Here is an 18,767-nt window from a genome sequence, read left to right as displayed (position 1 = left end):
GTGAGCTAGAGCTCACCCATTCTAGTTTTCTTGCTAGTGAGCTTGCGCCTTTGGGAACTCCGTTTCTCTACCTTCCGAGTTGCTGCCACACCCACTCACCAGCCAGCCGGCCCCTCTTGATTTTTGTTGAGACAGGGTCTCATGTAGCCCAGGCTAGCCTTACACTTGGTCTGTAGATGCCACCACACCTGTGTTACGTGTTGCTGGGGGTGGAGCTCAGGAATTTCTGCACGATAGGCAAGTGCTTTACCAGCTGCGGCCACACAATAATAGAGTAGGCCACCTGGCGTTCTCCTGTGCTTCTTCTATATGTGGGTGTGTGTGTCTGCACATACATGTACACATGGATCACATGCACATAAAAATTGTGAGTGACGAGTGACTGATGGCTTTGTGCGGACCTGAGAGAAGAGCGTTTAAGGTGAAGGGGGGAGCTGTGCAGAGATTCTTGGCAGAAACACACTAGCATACCTGGAGCATTTGGAGGAGGGCCGTGTGGCTGCTGTGGGGGTGAGAGTCAGAGACTGAGGTGGGGAGGAGGGTGGAGGACCGCCCTGAGGAGCCTGGGGCTGGAGATGATGCCAGGAAGCCATTAGATTCAGTAGCCTAAGGAAGCCTCCAAAGATGGAGCCAGGAGCCAGTTCTGCCTAATGCTCACTAATCCCCAAATCTCATGTCTCATTCTCTCTCTGCTTAGGGATCTGTTGGATTTCCTGGACCCCTAGGACCACTGGGAGAGAAGGGCAAAAGGGTAAGTTGTAAGCCAGAGGGTATGGGGGTGGTGGCCTGGTCCAAGTGGAACAATGTGTCCTTGTGAGTGCCAGGAGGAGGGTGTCAGGGCAGTTTGTCTGTGCTTGTTAACATCTTCCTCCGTCAGTTAAGGCAGTCGAGGCAATCCCCACACACACTATTCCCACAGGCTAATCTGATCTAGAGAATCCCTCAGTGAGGCTCTTCCTGGATGCTTCTAGATTGCCTCAAGCTGACAACTAAAGCTAACTATCACAGGCAGGGCTGGAGGGCTGGAGGGCTGGCTCAGAGTGTAAGAGCACTGGCCGCTCTCCCAGAGGACTGGAGTTTGGTTCTCAGCACTCCATCAGGTGGCTCATAACCATCTGTAGCTCTGGCTCCACGGGACCTGATGCCCTCTGCTGGCTGCTGGGAACACTTGCACTTTTGTGCACCAACACTCCCACCCCCAGCAACAGACACACACACACACACACACTCTCTCTCTCTCTCTCTCTCTCTCACACACACATACACTCTCTCTCTCACACACCCACACACACACACACACACTCTCTCTCTCTCTCACACACACACACCCCACACAATCTTACCAGAAGGAAACCTAACTGGCATAGCTCTCTCCTTGTCAACTGGACAAACACATAACCTTCCACTTCCTGTCCCCAAAGTCTCATGTTTATTTTTAAATGTAAAATACAGTCTAATTTTTAAAATCTTATAGTCTTTCAAAATTCCAATGCTTTAAAAGCCAAACTGAAAACATATTACAATGCCACAGAATATAACTCCCATTCCACAAGGGAAGAATAGTGAGTGGCATGATGAGGAAATCCTGGACCAAAACAAGACTGAAAGCGAGCAGGGCAAACACCAAATTCCGCATCTCCGTGTCTGCTGTCTGGGGCTTCAGTTTCAAAGGGCTGAGATGGTTCCATCCGTCCAGTGCTGCTGCCGGCAGCATAGACCTCTCCTCTGGGCTGGTTTTTCTCCCTGCATGAGGCTTTCTTTTGCAGACATCCCTGTATGCATACATCCCCACCTGCTGAACACATAAGTGCACATGAGTCTCACGAAGCACAAGGCAACTTCCACTTTCTCTCGGTTTTAACTTGCTTTCCAGGGCAAAGCAGGACAGCCAGGGGAGGAAGGAGAGCGTGGCACACCGGTAAGGAAATGATGGCCACTCCACACAGGGGAAATGGGCTGAGGGGAGCCGGGTAGTGAAGCCATGAGTGGGCAGGAAAGGACAGGTCCTGTCCCTGGTGGAACCATAGGGGACTTTTGGAGGAAGGAACCTGTGTGTGGTGATCTCTCCCAGGTCCACCCTCCCACTCACTTCTGTTACGTGCTTTTTTATTTTTATTTTTTTCTTAATTTATCTCTGTGCAGGGCCCCCGTGGAGACAGAGGACAGCCAGGGGCCACAGGCCAGCCTGGCCCCAAGGTATGGGAGTGAGTAGGGATGGGGGATGACCAAGGGCCCTTTGCCTATCTCAGGCTGACTCAGCTATCTGCCCAGTCCTTCCAGTTGGGTGTGTTCTGGGTTTGAAGCTCATTCCTTCTGTTCCAGGGTGATGTGGGCCAGAGCGGCTCTCCTGGGGCCCCTGGAGAAAAGGTGAGTGAATAGTGAATATGTGTGCATTGTGTGTGTGTGTGTGTGTGTGTGTGTGTGTGTGTGCCATTTTGCCAGCAACCGGACTGGCTTTTAAGGTCCTTTTTGTGAGTCTTAGGTGCAAGACACTCAGGAGGGATGAGGTAATTATTTCTGGTTCCATTTCAGGGTCTCCCTGGTCTGCAAGGTCCCCCAGGATTCCCTGGACCAAAGGGCCCCCCAGTGAGTGATGTCACCCTGACACCGAGTCAGTGGGGGAGGGGTACAAGGGAGGATGGCTCCAGCTCTGAATCTTCGTTCCCTCTTACCTTGTTCCCCAGGGTCCTCAGGGGAAAGACGGGGTACCTGGCCACCCTGGGCAAAGAGGAGAATTGGTAAGTGACCCGTGACCTCTGACTCCTGACCATGGTGGGCCCTTGTGTATGGGGTGGAGTTCATGTGGGTGTACATGTGGAAGCCAGAAAAGGATGCTGGGATTTCCCTCTATCTCTCCCCATCTTGCTCGTTGGGAGTGAGCCCCAAGCTTTCCGTTTTGGTTAGGCTGGCTGGCCGGCCAACAATTCCCGAGATTCGCCTGTCTCCAGTCTCCTGCTGGGGTCACAGGCGTGGCTTTTACATGGGTGCTGGGGATTCGAACTCTTGTTCTCTTGCTTGAATAGCAAGTGCTCTTACTCACTTAGCCCCCTCCCTGGCTTCCACCTTGTTTTTTGAGACAGAGCCTCTCACCGGAATATGGGGCTCACTGATTAGGTTAGACTGGCTGGCCAGTGACCCCCAGTGAGGCCCTGGTCTCTGCCTCCCCAGCACGGGGATTAGGAATGTGGAGAGCACAGCTGGCTTTCTGCATGGAGGGTAGAAGGCTGAACTCCGGTCTTCCTGCTTGCATGAAGAACACTCTGCCCACTGAGCTCTCTCTCTCTGGTCCCTTGGGCTCTCCTTTCTTCCTCCCAAGTGACGCCCCTTTCTGTTTCTCTCCTTAGGGCTTCCAAGGTCAGACAGGCCCCCCTGGACCAGCTGGTGTCCTTGGTCCTCAGGTCAGAGTGGACCTCCTCAGTCTTCCCCCGTTTTTCATCACCTGAGGAACACATGGGCTGGAGGTTTGGCATACTCCCCATCCCCAGGCTGCTCAAGATGTCCCTTGCTTGTTTCCAGGGAAAGGTGGGGGATGTGGGGCCTCTAGGCGAGAGGGGGCCCCCAGGACCCCCTGGGCCTCCTGGTGAACAAGGTCTGCCAGGCACAGAAGGCAGAGAAGGGGCCAAGGTAAGAGTTTGGACAAATTGCCCCACACCATGGGCCTCCCACTGTGTGGGGAGCAGCTGGGAGCAGTCCGAGACTGGGAGAGACACCCCATTTCCGAGGCTAACCTCATGCCTTGGCTTCCCGCAGGGTGAACTAGGACCCCTGGGAGCCCCTGGGAAGGAGGGGCCACCTGGGCCCATGGGCTTCCCTGGCTCCCAAGGAGCCCCCGGAGACCCAGTAAGTATCTTTGGAGAGTCCACTGGAGTGGAGTGTGGTGCTGCGGGGTAGAGAAGAGAAGGCTCTTCAAGGTTGGCTACAGTGATGGCGAACAGGAGGGTGCCCTGGATAAAGATGTTAGTGGTGGCTAGTGAGAGGGCTCAACAGGGGAAGGGGCTTGCTGCCAATCCTGATGAACGGATCCCTAGGACCCACATGATAGAAGAGGAGAGAACTAACTCTTGCTAGTTGTCCGTTGACCTTGACACATGTGCCGAGGAACACACACACACACACACACACACACACACACACACACACACACAGACATGCTTGCATATACATACATAACATACACACAGACACACACAGACATGGTAGTGGCACAGAGCTGGAGCGGACAGAGCTACAGAACTCGGGGTCCCCCTTCAGATAAGGTCCCCAAAAGTGAAGGCAAATTCTTAGAATCCCTGGGAGATTTTCTGACTGGCCATTTCCTCCCCCAGGGACCCATCGGTTTGAAGGGTGACAAGGGGCCCCCTGGGCCTGTTGGAGCAAATGTAAGTGGTGGGAAGAGGGCGGGGGGGGGGGGACTTGAGAGCGTCAGGATGGAGCCTGGGCTCTAGGGGAAGGAAGGCCTGGAACAGACTCAGTTCTGACACCCACCACCAGCGTCTCAGCCCGGACGCTTCCCAGCGGTCGTAGGACTGGGTGGGGAGCTGGCTCCGAGGGTAAAGTGCTGGCCACGCAAGCATGGAGTTCAGAGCCCGAGCACCAGCATGAACGTTGGGCGGGCGTGGTGGGCCACCTTTAATTCAGCCTGGGAAGCTGGAGGCAAGGGGTCCCCAGAGGAAGCTGGTGAGCAGGGGAGCACCTCAGCTAGCTCTGGGTTTGACTGAGTCAGACCTGGAGGAGATAAGCATGGGGCCGTGTGGAGATCTGAGCGATGGCTCTCCAGGTAGAAGCAACAGCATGTGTAAAGAACCCCAGGTCAGGACCAGGCCCTGCAGGTTTGAGGAACAGTGAGGTCTGTGTGGCTAGGTATGTGAGTGAAGAGAAGACGGTGGATGGTGATGGGGGCAGTTCATTCAGGGCTATGTGCTCCTCAAGTTGAGGAGCCATTGAGGCCTGTGGAGAGGATCCTACCACAGTGCTCAGAGGTGCCCTCTGGCTGCGTGTAAGACACGGCAATGGTGCCTAGAGCCCTGTCACTTTCTCATTCCGCCCCTTTTCCAGGGCTCTCCGGGTGAGCGTGGTCCTGTGGGCCCCTCTGGTGGCATTGGGCTTCCTGGCCAGAGTGGTGGGCAAGGCCCTATTGGTCCTGCTGGCGAGAAGGGTTCCCCGGTAAGTGTCTGTTGGGTGGCTTTTTCTGGAAGAGATATGAACAAGTATCTGGACTCCAGTCCAGATAGGACAGCGATGTCTGACCAAAGAGCTTGTTTCTGTGGGCTGGAAGGAGGGCGGCTCAGCGGAGAAGAGCCCTTACTGCTCCTGTAGAGTTCCTGAGGCCAGCTCCCAGCACCCACATTGGTAGGTTCATCTGCCTGTAAGTCCAGTTCCGGGTGATCTGTCACCCTCTTCTGGCCTCTATTAGCAACTGCACTCGTGTGCTCATACTCACCCATTCACATACGTCTATACATAATTAAAGATAAAATTAAAATAAAAAAAAAATCACTTCATAAAATTACCTCTCCCAAGTTCAGCTTAACGAAGCTGTGAGTTTATTGGGATTACTTACAAGAGAATGGGTGAGGAGTGTCTTACAAAACCAGACTGACTCAAAGGTAGCTGCATCACTGAGTGAGCCACCAGCCTGGCTCATGCCTCAGAAGAGCTGTGTACAGCTTGCAGGCAGCTTGACAGGCCACAGACTCTCTCCCCAGTACTTGTGAACTGCTTCTACAGCCCCAAGCAGAGAGCCTGGCGAACCCTGTAAGTTCCAGGCATTTTCTGAGACTTGAAGCTTGTTTATATCCTGACCTTTAAGGAGCTCTCTTTAGGACAGACAATTTCATAGTTTCTTTATTTTTATTTTACGTGCACTGGTGTTTTGCCTACATGTATGTCAGTGTGAGGGTGTCGGATCCCCTGGAACTGGCATTACAGACATTTGTGAGCTGCCATGTGGGTGCTGGGAATTGAACCTGGGTCTTCTCTAGCCCAAGTTTCTTTTCTTTACTTCTCTTTCTTTCTTCTCTTTTCTATTTATTTATTTATTTACTTACTTATTTATTTTGAGACAGGGTTTCTCTGTGTAGCCTTGGTTATTCTAGATTCATTTTCTAGACACATGGATCCACCTGCCTCTGCCTCCCAAATGCTGGGATTTCAGGCATGCGCCGTTACACCTGGCCCTAGTTTCAATTTTAAAGAAACTGCTGCACAGATGGTTTCGTCTGTGTCTTCTTCCTCTTCTAACATCTCTCCTTCCTCTTCCTCCACTAGGGAGAACGGGGTGCTCCTGGTCCCACTGGCAAAGATGGTATTCCAGGGCCCCCGGGGCTTCAGGGGCCCCCGGGAGCTGCGGGGCCTTCTGGTGAGGAAGGGGACAAGGTGAGAGGGCCAGGGAGAGGGACAGCACAGGGAGAGGATGGGGCTGACGGGGGTGGACACTTCCTGATGTGTCTCTCCCACAGGGGGAAGTTGGGATGCCTGGCCACAAGGGAAACAAGGGAGACAAAGGAGATGCGGTGAGCGGGGACCCTAGGGCGGGTACGATGCTCATGGGTGGCCTGCGATCCCTGCCCTGCTTGGCCCAGTCTTGGCACCCAGCTCATTGGCACTGAGTGGCTAAAGAGCCCTACTTGAACACTGTTTGAGCCCTGAGAGCACAGGACAGTAAGAAAGAGCCCTCTAGGGCTGGTGAGGTGGCTCAGGGGGTAAAGGGCTTGCCAATAAACTCAGTGACCTGAATTCCAGCCCCAGAACTTTCGCAGTGGAAGAAAACAATTCGCTCTCATAGGTTGCCACACACATGAATACACACACACACAAAATACATAAATGTAATAAAAACTTATGGAAAGGCCCCTCTTGGGCTCAAAATCCTCTATCCCTTCGCGGTGAGAATCTACACTGGACTGTGGCCAGCAGCTTTTCTCTCAGAATTTCAGTCTCAGAACAAATAGGGAGAGTTTCGTTTGCTTGTTTGTTTCAGGTAAAAGAAGAATTCATGTAACTTAGGTTGGCCCCAAACTTGCTATGTAGCTGAGGCTGTCCTTGACTCCTGAGTGCTGGCATCACGGGCTTGCACCACCATGCTCAGCTCTGATAGAATTTTCTGCTTTGTTTCCCCCTTCAGGGACCTCCTGGACCAACAGGGATAAGGGGTCCAGCAGGCCACCCAGGCCCTCCGGTGAGTGCTCCCAACTTGGTGACTGTACCCTGGGTCCTTGAAGTGAAGACTGTGTGTCACTCTCCCGAATAAAATCCCTGTGTCCTTGCCCAGCCTTGGTCTCCCATCGATGCCAACACCCATGATAAACCCAACTCCAACCCTGAATCCCACCTCAGCCTGAATTCTCTGCTTCCGCTTTGATCTTCATCCAACTCAAATATCCAAATTAAGCAAATCCTAGCTTACTCCACCCTTATTCTTACTGTCTGTCCCAACAAGGTCTGCCCCCTCCAATGCTGGCCTCAAATGGGGACTTGAACTTTGAATTAGACTCTAGCCTCGCGTTAGTTAATTTTATGTTGCAAAAATCACTAAAGCCAAATAATTTATTTGGGTGACTCATGGTCCTGGAGGCTGGGAAGTCCTTTATAGTGGTGCTGGCATCTGTCCAGAGTCTTCTTGCTTTATCATAACATAGTGTGTTACTAGTAAGTAGGTAAACTTGGGTCTTTTCTTGTGTCTTCTTATAAAGCCACTAATACTGCATCATGGGGCCCCACCTTTATGACTGCATCTGATCTTAAGTACTTTCGTAAGGCCCTACCTCCAAATACTATCAACGTTTAATCTTGGAAGGAGGCTGGTGATGTGATTTAGTTGGCAGCATGCTTACCTATCATGCCCAAAGTTCTGGGTTTCAACTCTAGCACTCTGGAGCCAATGCATAGTAGCCCATGCCTGTACTGGGGAAGTAGAAGCAGAAAGATGATGAATTTAAGGTCATCCTCAGGTATAAAATAAATTTGATACCAGCCTGGGCCCCATGAGAGCCTGCTTCAAAATAGCATATGGATTCTGGGCTCAAGGTTCTAATTTAACAGGAACTTTTGAGAGTTGTTGAGTAGCCTAACCCAAGGATTTCCCTGAGGCCCTGATATTTAGAGAAAGAATGTAGATCCTCCTGTAAACCAGGAACATGGTTGGCAGAGCTGGCTGTGGCCTGGGACCATGACCTTGAAAGAGTTGTGGCTTCTGATCCTGAGAATCCAACTCTCCCCACACTCTAAGGTGCTTTGGTTGTCAGTCCCATGGCTGCTGTGTGCTGATGTCCCTGAGAGACCCTGTGCCCCATTTTGCAACACTGACTCATTAGCTTCTTCCGGCTTTCTTCTGAAGTGTGACAGCTTTCTGTTGACTTTGTCCCATTTTCCATCTGTATATAAGATGCTGGAGAGATGGCTCAGTGGTTAATATCACTGTCTGCTCTTCCAGAGGTCCGGAGTTCAATTCCCAGCAACCACATGGTGGCTCACAACCATCTATACTGGGATCTGATGCTCTCTTCTGGCATGCAGGGGTACATGGAGATGGAGACAGAGACAGAGCTCTCACATACATAAAATAAATAAATAATATCTTTTTTTTTTTAAAAGATGCTGTATATCTTAGTAAGCTTGCTTAGCATAAGACATAGCTTGTACAAGACCCCGACCCCTGCTCTCTGTCTTCTTTATTTTCTCATCTGCTGGCCACCTCCCTCTTAGGAACCCTGTCACTGAAGAATGACCTGATGGTCCAGGTTAGAGTGTTACCGAATCATATTAGGTCATAACTTCCAACCTAGCCCTAAAATTCATCTCAACTTCCTACAAACCCTGCTCATAACCTTACATGAGCCACGACCCTGACTCAGCATGTCATTAACTCAAAATGTCACCTGAACACCACATCAAACTAAAACCTGACTCTCAGCAAATTTCATCCTATCCCCTAGCCTCAGTCCCAACCTTTGACCCCGTCTACAACCTTGACATCAACTGCGTTTGTCCCCATCTTCACAGGGTGCTGATGGGGCTCAGGGTCGCCGAGGACCCCCTGGCCTCTTTGGGCAGAAGGGAGATGATGGAGTCCGAGGTTTTGTAGGTGTAATTGGTCCTCCAGGCCTGCAGGTAGGTGTGTGAGTTTGGGGTGCCACCTTTTGATCCTCTTACCCTGGGCTCTAATCTTTGTGGTGTGTGTGTGTGTGTGTGTCCATTTCTGTGTCTTAGTGATACGTAAAGATGAAAAGCTTAGAAGGGCCAGATGTAATGGTGGATGCCTTTAGTCCCAGAGCTCGGGAGGTAAAGGCAGGTGGGTTTCTGTGAGTTTGAGGATAGCCAGAGCTACATAGTGAGACTCTATCTCAAAACAAACACACAAATTAAAAGATGAAGGTTGTCATGTACGCATGTGCACTCGGAGGAGGAGGGTTGACATGGTTTTCTATTGTTAGTCAACTAATCTTTCTTTTAACATTTAGTGTGTGTGTGTGTGTGTGTGTGTGTGTGTGTGTGCACTCACATGCTCATTCACGCCGCAGCACATGTGTGTGGAGGTCAGAAGACAACTTGCAGGAGTTAGTTCTCTCCTTCCACCATGTAGATCCCAGGGATCAAACTCAGGCCAGCAGGCTCTGTGGCAAACCCCTTTACCCACTAAGCCGTTTCGACAGCCCTCCTCACCTTACTTTTGAGGCTGCATCTCTCACTGAACCTGGAGCTCCACTGGCTGCTGGGGTGTCCGGGGGTCCTCTTGTCACGGCCTCCCAGCGCTGGGGTTGCAGGAGAGCTCTGGTGTGTTTGGCCTTTTGAGAACGGGCTCTAGGGATCCAGACTCAAGTCCTCACACTCGTTTGAGAGCTGCTTGACCAAACGGGCCACCTCACCAGCTACATGTCACTCTTTATTTCACAGGGGCTGCCGGGCCCTCCGGGGGAAAAGGGAGAGGTTGGAGATGTGGGATCCATGGTATGAACTCCCTGGGGGTTGGAAGATGGGAGGGAATGGGAGTGGCCATTGGTCCATCTGGGAGCTCTGTCATCTAAAGGGTCACACACATCCTACGGGCTATTTGTGGCTACTGTAGTCTTTCTGGTGGAGTCATGGGAGTTCATTGTACACTATTTGGTTCTTCAACAGGGTCCCCATGGAGCACCAGGCCCTCGGGGTCCCCCTGGGCCCGGTGGATCAGAGGTGAGAATTCCAGGATGGGTAGAATGTTTCTGTGGGTCTGCCACACTTCTAGGGACTCATACTCCTCTCACTGTCTCTCCAGGGCCCCCCAGGGCTGCCTGGGGGAATAGGACAGCCTGGTGCTGTGGGCGAGAAGGTAAGAGGAGAACTTGAACTTGTCCAGGATGGAGGGTAGAAGGCCTGTTCCTGTTGGCCACAGCTGTATGGAGACCCTCCTCCCTGCCTGTCAGTGGGATGATCTTCTTCTATTTTCTTTGCCTCCCACAGGGTGAGCCGGGGGATGCTGGAGATGCAGGACCCCCAGGAATTCCCGGTATCCCTGTGAGTCCCTACAGAGCATTGTCCTTGTACCCACCAGAAGGAACTGCTGACCTCGAGCAGCTCATGCTAGCATGACCTCTAGGCAGTCCTTAGAACTTCCCTGACCGTAGACCAATGGCTATCCCTGGTTATCTTGATGAAGGATGCTCCCTTGAGGAAGATCTCAGGGATGCCCACTGCATAAGGGTGCAGGGCTGGGGAGACAGCTAGGGGTTTAAGTCCAAGGGACAGACCTTGAATTGAAAAGGGCAACTGTAAAGTTGCCCAAAGTGGGGCCATTTTGTAATGCACCTGGAAACAGCACACGGGCTAGGACAGATGATAACTGTGCCATCATCCCTGACCCAGCTAGTTCTAGTGCTCTGTGGCCTGTAGCACTTGGGTTACCTAGGCTACCTGAGTCCGTGTGTGTGTGTGTGTGTGTGTGTGTGTGTGTGTGTGTGTGATGTGATGCAAATGAAGTGCCCACAGAGGCTAGAAGATGGCCTTGGATTCCCCTGGGGCTGGAGTTCCTGGTGGTTGTGAGCTGTCTGATGTGGGTGCTCGGAGCTGACTTTGGGTCCTCTGCAACAGCAGTATGTGCTTTTAATCACAGGGGCGCTTTCCTTTAATCTTTAAAAAAATATCTATATATTTATAATTATTGTGTGTAAGGGTGTGGCGCATGTGTGGAGGTCAGAGGTCAGGTTTTAGAGGTCAGTTCTCTTCTGCCATGGGCTCTGAGGATTGAACCAGGTTGTCAGGCTTCCAAGGCAAGGACCTTTATTCAACATGTGCTCATCTTTGTTACCTGAAGAGACCATGCTACTCTGACCTTTGACTTCTGACCTCTGTTTCTGCAAAGGGGCCCAGAGGCGAAATTGGTGAAAAGGGGGATTCAGGTCCGTCAGGGGCTGCTGGACCTCCAGGCAAGAAGGGACCCCCTGGAGAGGACGGAGCTAAGGGGAACATGGTAAGTCCTGGAAGGAGACAGAGCAGAGACTGTGGGCCCTTGTGGTAGTAAAACCTGATCCCCAGGACGGGCCAGATAGTTGTTCTTCCTGTTTCTTTTAATTTCTCTTTTCCGTTTTTTAAAAAAATTATGTGCATGGGTATTTTGCCGACTCATATGTCTGTGCACCACATGTGTGTCTGCTGCGTGCAGAGGTCAGAAGACGATGTCGGATCCTCTGGAGTTAGAGTTACAGATGGGTGTGAGTCACCATGTGGGTGCTGGAGATGGAACCCTGTTCCTCTGGAAGAGCAGCCAGGGCTCTCAACCACTGAGCCGTCTCTCCAGCCCCACTTCCTTCTATTTTCTAATTCCCTGAGCCACCCAGACAAAGACTGTATGAATAGATGCAACAATGAATGAATGAATGAATAAATGAATGAATGAATGAATGAATGAGTAAATGAAATATGAAAACATAATAGAGAAGCTGAGCCCTCCTGCTGGCCCCACACCTAGCATCTTGGGAATACAGCCAACACTTTACTGCCTGAATATAAAATCCCAGCCCTTTAGTTTGTGTTTGTGATATGTACCCTGAAGCTGGTCTGGGTCACTGTCTGGTGTGTGGAGAAGTCCCTCCTCAGTGAGATGTGTTCAGCAATCAGCTTTTATTCTAGGGTCCCACAGGACTCCCTGGCGACCTAGGACCCCCAGGAGACCCTGGAGTTCCGGTGGGTGTAAACTCTCCCTGTAGCCCAAGCCCTAAATGTCTCTCCATCTACCCCCTCCCCCCCCGTGGGCCCTAAACCTGGACAAGCTGAGAGGAGTGAATGGCTCCCACCCCCTCCACTATCATCTTAATCCCTCCTATCCCAAGACTCTCCCACTGTCTCCCCTTCCTAGGGTTTGGATGGCATCCCAGGGGAGAAGGGAAATGCTGGTGATATCGGGGGACCGGTGAGTGGGGCGCAGAGGGGTGTGGTGCTTGGGAGTGTGTAGAGCTGGTGATGGGGGCGTGGGGTGCCTGAGGCACCAGCAGGGGCCCCTGTGATTGGGATGGTCGGAGGGGGAGGTGGTGGTGTCCATGGGACTATCCTCAGCTTTGAGCCGAAGCTGCAGCTGCTCTTGACCAAACAGGGGCCGCCTGGAGCTTCAGGGGAACCTGGTGCCCGTGGACTCCCTGGCAAGCGGGTGAGTGATCGTCTCCTGCCAACCTCGTCTCCGGGAGCACAGTAGCTTCACTCTCCACACACACCCCTCTCCTGACATAAACCTGAATGCCCCACACCTGGCCCTCATGCCCCTCATGCTTCCCCTCCTCAGGGCTCCCCTGGCCGCATGGGTCCAGAAGGCAGAGAAGGGGAGAAAGGCACCAAGGTGAGCACGCCCATGGGATGAGCCCTGTGGTCCTTCCCCTGGGGATGCCCATCAGTGCCCAGCAGGAAATCCCACCCACATCCATTTCAGGGAGATGCCGGTCCTGATGGGCCCCCAGGCAGGACAGGCCCCACTGGGGCTCGAGGGCCCCCTGGACGGATTGGGCCTGATGGTCTTCCAGGAATCCCTGGTCCTGTGGTGAGTGGTGTGGAAATGAGGAAGGGGCAGCACGGACGGGGCTTCTAGTTTGGGGCCTCCTCACAGTTGGGGAGCCAACTGTGGGGAATGTTCCCACTGGGTGCTGGTGGAGACCAGACACCTCTGCTCTGTCTCCTCCTCAGGGTGAACCAGGCCACCTGGGACCTCCCGGGCTGATAGGTCCTCCAGGACCGCTGGTAAGAGACCTCTCTATCCCTGTGGCTACAGCTCTGAAATCACAGTAGGCACCTAAGGGCAGCGAGTGGGCAGTGGTGCTGATGGTGCAGGCTAGCCCCTTGCTGCCATTCATCTGTTCATAATGTCCCTCCATCTTTATGATCCGCACTGACCCCACACACCAGCCTTTACACGCCTTCTATGGCAGCCCCCATCTTGGTGCTCTGCGCTGACCTGCACTGATGGTTAATCCTGACTGCTCCCTCCGTTCCTGACCCCTGGCATCCTCAGCCATCCCTCCTCCCGCCCCCGTTTTTCTCACTACCTCTCCTGTCTCTTGACTATCCGGTGGCCCCCATCCTTGGTCACTCGAATTTACCTGGTGGTTCCCTGGTAGACCTCCCCGTGGACTCACAAACTGGACTTCACCTTTTCCCAGGGTCCACCCGGCCTCCCAGGGCTGAAGGGAGACGCTGGCCTCAAGGGGGAGAAGGTAAGCCAGCTTTCCCTCTGTGGTTTCCACATTTCCCTCACCTTTACCTCCTGCCCTGGCCTGGGAGAATTGGGCGTTTCCTGCCTCTGCAACTCATTCCTTCCCAGGTTCCGGGAGGAAAAAAGAAAAAACGCCAACGTGTCTGTTTCTCAATGCTTTCTCTTTCAGGGCCACATCGGGCTAATAGGCCTCATTGGTCCTCCTGGGGAGGCTGGCGAGAAAGGCGATCAGGGGTTGCCAGGAGTGCAGGGCCCGCCAGGCCCCCAGGGAGACGCTGTGAGTGTGTGCCCTGTCCGGGGTGGGGAAAAGTGTTCAAGGGGGGCAGTTGAAGGGTTTGGGATTCCGGATGAGGGAGGGCTGTGTTAGAGGAATGGGGGCCTGTAGCTGGGGACTGTTGTGTAGGAAGCTATGACTGGGCACTTGAGGGCCTTCCAAAGGAGTTGGGAGTCTGTGTGGCTTTAGAGGTGTGTGGAAAGATGTCTCGGTAACAGGTCTAACCCCAATGTCTCTGTTCTAGGGTCTTCCTGGTCCTGTTGGCTCATTAGGTCACCCTGGGCCCCCAGGTGTGTTGGTGAGTGTGGGGATCTTGGTGGAATGGGGAGGTCACCTGACGGGTGGCATTGGGACATATTCCTTATGTCTTCCCACAGGGCCCTCTGGGACAGAAGGGCTCCAAGGGGTCCCCGGTGAGTGCCACTGCCCCAGGCCTCCACACCCCAGCCTCCCCCCCCCGGCTCCTCTCCACCCCACCCTCCAGCCTCTTCTCTTTGTTCATTGCTCACTCATCCTGTGTTCAGCAGCTGCTTCTGCATTTTTGGAATCGGAGGTGCTGTGCGTTGTAGGAGGGTTTTGATCTCTGTAAAAGGAAATAGCTTTGCTGAAGAAGCTGTGGCTTGCAGGAGACTGTGTGTTGATTTCAGAGGACAAGGGAAGGAAGTACAGAGCTTAGGTTTATTTAGCACTGAATAGTGGGAGTCTCTTCTTGGGCTCTGTGTGTGTGTGTGTTTGCATGCCCATGTATGTGAAAGTATGGACACATGTATACATGTGTGTGCCCTGCTCTGAGCAGGGAGAAAAACGTTCAGAAAGAGCTGGTTTAGAGGAGGGATGCAGGGTCAGGAATGGTGGGGATTGTGTTGAGGAAAGCAGGGGGCTGTAATGGGGATTTTAATGTGGGAAGCTTTGTGTGGGAGCTTGGGAGGTCATGTGCATGTCTCATGTATCCATGGGTGTGTGTATGCACAGTTATATATGCATGCACATACATGTGTATGTGTGTGCATATGTGTGCATCTGTATGCACACACATATGTGCAAGTAAACCGATATGTTGAGGCGTATGTGCGTGCGTCTGTATTGGTAGAAACAGGTCTAACTGGTCTCCATAGACAGGATTCATTCCAAAGTGACCTCTCTCATAGGGATCTGTTGGTCCTCGTGGAGACCCTGGACCAGCGGGTCCTCCTGGGCCCCCGGTGAGTTCCCAGAATCTGGAGGAGGGCAGGAATTGGGCTTGGGGTATTCCTGTTGGGTCCCTCAGAACCCAGGGCAGTATTCCAGTCTGTGGCTCCTTGAAAGCCTTGGGAAGAGCACAGTACCGAGAATGGCGGTGCACTCTGCCATTCTCCCCAGCACTGGGGAGGTGGGAGCAATAGGATTAGGAGTTCAAGGTTAGCCTCAGCTACATAGTGAGTTTGAGGCCAGCCTGGGGTACATGAGACCCTGCATCAAAACAAATACTCAAAAGAGTCCCTCGAAGACAGTCTGAGCTTGGGGGTTGTGGCAGTCCCGGTGAGGCCATTTGTGGGCTCTGACCTGGGCTTATCTCCCTCGATTCTTTCTGTTCCATCCATCTCCCCCACCCCGTATTTCCATCTTTTTACCCATCTCTGTCTCCATCTCTATTTCACTTATTTCATTCTCTCCTCCCCTTCTTCCCCATGTCCTCCTCCTCTTCTCGTCCCTCTCCTTCCTCTTATGAATCTGTCTGCCTCCCATTGTTTGTCTTCTCTGCTCATCTCCAACTCTTCCTCTCGTTTGTTCCTGCTCCCTTCTGAGTTCAGGGTCCCTCTGCTGAGCCACATGGCCTGCGAAGGCGCCGCCGATCCGTGTTGGACACCCCAGAAGGTGGCCTGGAGGAGGTGATGGCCTCACTCAATTCGCTGAGCTTGGAGCTGGAGCAGTTGCAGCGACCTCCAGGCACAGCCGAGAGCCCAGGCCTCACGTGCCACGAGCTTCACCGCAACCACCCACACCTGCCAGATGGTGAGGTCTGGATCCTCCAGGGAAGGGCAGGTGAGCATTGCGGTGTTTGTATCCACTGATCCTTTGGGTCTGACCCTTTGGCAGGAGAATACTGGATTGACCCCAATCAGGGCTGCGCACAAGATGCCTTCAAGGTTTTCTGCAACTTCACGGCGGGAGGTGAGACCTGTCTCCATCCGGACAAGAAGTTTGAGATGGTGAGTCAATGAAACCGTCTTGTCTTTTTCTCACCTCTTCCATCCCTGGCCACCTGTGAGGGCTTATTCTGCCCTCTTGCCTATGTCAAGTAACATCCTGTGGTAGAGTACCTAAATCCATACCTTCAGGCAAGGGTACTGCCCAGCAACAGAGCACTTGCCCACATTCACGAGGCTCTGTGTTTCATCCCCAGTACTTGCCAGGCCTGTACAGGAGGGGGCAGTGGGAGATGGGGGTGGAGTGGCTGGATTCCATCCCAAAGCCCAAACAGCATACATGGCCCCGGGCTCCATTCTCTAGCAGTACCAAGCCTTCTGTCCCCTGAACTTGAGTGTGGGCAGGGCCCTGGGTTGTCTCCAGTCACCACAGAGAACCCTAGGAGTTGTTTCATGTGGGGGTGAGGAGGCTGTGAACCCACCCACCAGCCCTCCCTTGCTGTGCCTTTCTAAGGGTGCCACCTATGGCATCCACCATCCACGACTTCCAGTATGAGGAGGCAGAGGGGCCTTGGGTTGGTTCCTGATGACCTTCCCATCCTCCCCCAGGTGAAACTGGCCTCCTGGTCCAAAGAAAAGCCTGGAGGCTGGTACAGTACCTTCCGCCGAGGGAAGAAGGTGAGTGGCCAAACACTGACGTGGAGGGCAGCATGAGAATTGGCAGGAACTGGTGTGGGAATTTGGGTGTGAGATTAACAGGGTAGACAGAGGAGGACATGCACTTCTCTATGAGGCCCTGGGCTCCATTCCCAGCACCACATAAATAGGAACTTCGGGGGTTCAAGGCCATCCTTAGCTACATCAGGAGACTAGTTAGGGCTACTTGAGACTTGGGAGAAGTGTCAGGTCTGCTGGTGGACTTCAGGAGTCTGGGGAGTATGCTCCTCAGCAGGAGCGTGGGCTGATGAAGCCCCTCACACTACCTTGCCCTATCGCAGTTCTCCTATGTGGATGCCGATGGCTCCCCAGTAAACGTGGTCCAGTTGACGTTCCTGAAGCTGCTGAGCGCTGCCGCCTATCAGAGGTTCACTTACTCCTGCCAGAACTCAGTGGCCTGGCTGGATGAAGCTACGGGAGACTACAGGCACGCCATCCGCTTCCGAGGGACCAACTGGGAAGAGCTGTCTTCCAACCAGACAACAGCGGCTACTGTCAAGGTCTCCCACGATGGCTGCCGGGTAAGGCCACGGGGCCACGGGGCTGGCTAGGATGGAGCGGGAAGCCTCCCCTCACCCTCTCTCTAACTCACCCTCTCTGCTCTCTCATGGCCAGCTCCGGAAGGGACAGGCGAAGACCCTCTTTGAATTCAGCTCTTCTCGTGCGGGTTTTCTGCCTCTGTGGGATGTGGCTGCCATTGACTTTGGCCAGACGAACCAGAAGTTTGGGTTTGAACTTGGCCCCATCTGCTTCATCAGCTGAATTTTTGAGGTGGGAAGGAAGTCGAAGGGAGCCCCATGAGGGGTTGCTTGGTGCTGAGGCTTTGAGGCCGTTCTATTGATCACCAGGGACTCTGGATCCGGGGTTGTGCAGCTCTGTCTGTTCTTTTCCTCAGAGCTGATGAAAGCCCCGTCACCTGCCTCTCGTCCCTCCATCGGTGACGCCCTCTTCACCTTTTGGTGCTACCCCTTCCCATAGTTAAGCACTGGATACCTCCTGATCTCTGGCTGGGACCCTTCCCCCTCATTCCTATTCTTTCTCCGGTACGAGGTGAAGCAAGATCAAAGCAGGACTTCCCGCCCCTGAGATAGCTATGCCTTCCTTCTGCTTCCTTGACCCAGCTCTGCACATTCTCCCCTCCCTGCTCTGCCCGACTCCTCTGTCCCCAAGCAGCCTGGGGACCAAGCTGTTGGGCACAAATCAGGATCCTAAATGGTGCTGCCCTGTTCATAACTGGGAACTGTATGAAAAAGGGAATGAATGGTCTATGGTCTATTTAATCCGCTTCCTGTTGAAGGAGTCTGGGATATGACGAGAGATTCCGGAAGGATCTCTACCCTCCCTCGTCCACTGTGCACCCCTCCTCCCCAGGCCACAGGGCAAAATTGGCATCTCAAGAATAAACCAAGAAACTGTGCTCTTCTTTTTAAAAGGTTTCATTTGTTGGGGATGGGGGTGGGGGTGGGCCATGCCACAGCATGTGTGTGGAGGTCAGAGCATGTGTGTGGAGGTCAGAGCATGTGTGTGGAGGTCAGAGCATGTGTGTGGAGGTCAGAGCATGTGTGTGGAGGTCAGAGCATGTGTGTGGAGGTCAGAGCATGTGTGTGGAGGTTAGAGTATGTCTTTGGATGGCAGAGGATGTGTGTGGAGGTTGGATGACAACTTACAGGAGTTAATTCTTGCCCTCTGCCAAGTGGGTTCGAGGAATTGAACTCAGGCCCTCAGGTTTGGTGGCAACGCCTTACTGGCTTAACTTTCTGTTTTGGTTTTTCAAGACAGGTTTTCTCTGTGTAGCCCTGGCTGACCTGGAACTCCCTCTGTAGACCAAGCTGGCCTCAAACTCAGAGAGCCACCTGTTTCTGCCTCCCAAGTGTTGGGATTAAGGTCTTGGGCCACCATGATTGGCTTGCTTTGGGGGACATTTAAGATACAAATCATGGGGGCCAATACTGCCAACCTGAGTTCAATCTCCAGAACCCGC

At 53.1% G+C, this 18,767-nt stretch overlaps 1 protein-coding gene across 6 annotated transcripts in view; it reads left to right on the top strand.

Annotated features, from left to right (window-relative positions):
• The window catches only part of Col5a3 (collagen type V alpha 3 chain), a 45,367-nt gene extending 27,164 nt beyond the window's left edge, over positions 1 to 18,203 (top strand). Inside the window, exons 32-69 of one of the 6 annotated variants that reach the window (XM_060370045.1) lie at positions 698 to 751; positions 1,874 to 1,918; positions 2,143 to 2,196; positions 2,323 to 2,367; positions 2,533 to 2,586; positions 2,685 to 2,738; positions 3,345 to 3,398; positions 3,517 to 3,624; positions 3,751 to 3,840; positions 4,326 to 4,379; positions 5,056 to 5,163; positions 6,268 to 6,358; positions 6,459 to 6,512; positions 7,124 to 7,177; positions 8,704 to 8,738; positions 9,001 to 9,108; positions 9,892 to 9,945; positions 10,117 to 10,170; positions 10,253 to 10,306; positions 10,438 to 10,491; positions 11,336 to 11,443; positions 12,103 to 12,156; positions 12,329 to 12,382; positions 12,563 to 12,616; positions 12,749 to 12,802; positions 12,893 to 13,000; positions 13,144 to 13,197; positions 13,617 to 13,670; positions 13,839 to 13,946; positions 14,188 to 14,241; positions 14,321 to 14,356; positions 15,092 to 15,145; positions 15,734 to 15,935; positions 16,020 to 16,132; positions 16,679 to 16,747; positions 17,068 to 17,307; positions 17,402 to 17,557; positions 17,682 to 18,203. In XM_060370045.1, the coding sequence (XP_060226028.1) occupies positions 698 to 751; positions 1,874 to 1,918; positions 2,143 to 2,196; positions 2,323 to 2,367; positions 2,533 to 2,586; positions 2,685 to 2,738; positions 3,345 to 3,398; positions 3,517 to 3,624; positions 3,751 to 3,840; positions 4,326 to 4,379; positions 5,056 to 5,163; positions 6,268 to 6,358; positions 6,459 to 6,512; positions 7,124 to 7,177; positions 8,704 to 8,738; positions 9,001 to 9,108; positions 9,892 to 9,945; positions 10,117 to 10,170; positions 10,253 to 10,306; positions 10,438 to 10,491; positions 11,336 to 11,443; positions 12,103 to 12,156; positions 12,329 to 12,382; positions 12,563 to 12,616; positions 12,749 to 12,802; positions 12,893 to 13,000; positions 13,144 to 13,197; positions 13,617 to 13,670; positions 13,839 to 13,946; positions 14,188 to 14,241; positions 14,321 to 14,356; positions 15,092 to 15,145; positions 15,734 to 15,935; positions 16,020 to 16,132; positions 16,679 to 16,747; positions 17,068 to 17,307; positions 17,402 to 17,548 (2,841 nt within the window). In that variant the 3' untranslated portion in view covers positions 17,549 to 17,557; positions 17,682 to 18,203. Of the gene's footprint in view, positions 1 to 697; positions 752 to 1,873; positions 1,919 to 2,142; positions 2,197 to 2,322; positions 2,368 to 2,532; positions 2,587 to 2,684; positions 2,739 to 3,344; positions 3,399 to 3,516; positions 3,625 to 3,750; positions 3,841 to 4,325; positions 4,380 to 5,055; positions 5,164 to 6,267; positions 6,376 to 6,458; positions 6,513 to 7,123; positions 7,178 to 8,703; positions 8,739 to 9,000; positions 9,109 to 9,891; positions 9,946 to 10,116; positions 10,171 to 10,252; positions 10,307 to 10,437; positions 10,492 to 11,335; positions 11,444 to 12,102; positions 12,157 to 12,328; positions 12,383 to 12,562; positions 12,617 to 12,748; positions 12,803 to 12,892; positions 13,001 to 13,143; positions 13,198 to 13,616; positions 13,671 to 13,838; positions 13,947 to 14,187; positions 14,242 to 14,320; positions 14,357 to 15,091; positions 15,146 to 15,733; positions 15,936 to 16,019; positions 16,133 to 16,678; positions 16,748 to 17,067; positions 17,308 to 17,401 lie in introns of those variants that run through there. The other 5 variants (XM_060370041.1, XM_060370053.1, XM_021652464.2 and 2 more) reach the window with 5 other exon arrangements.
• Positions 18,204 to 18,767: the final 564 nt, after the last annotated feature.

Source organism: Meriones unguiculatus, chromosome 1 (genome assembly GCF_030254825.1).
Source record: "Meriones unguiculatus strain TT.TT164.6M chromosome 1, Bangor_MerUng_6.1, whole genome shotgun sequence".
In the NCBI taxonomy this organism is placed as follows: Eukaryota; Metazoa; Chordata; class Mammalia; order Rodentia; family Muridae; genus Meriones; species Meriones unguiculatus.
Note: the sequence above shows the minus strand (reverse complement) of the source record. Positions and strands in the feature narration are given on the sequence as shown.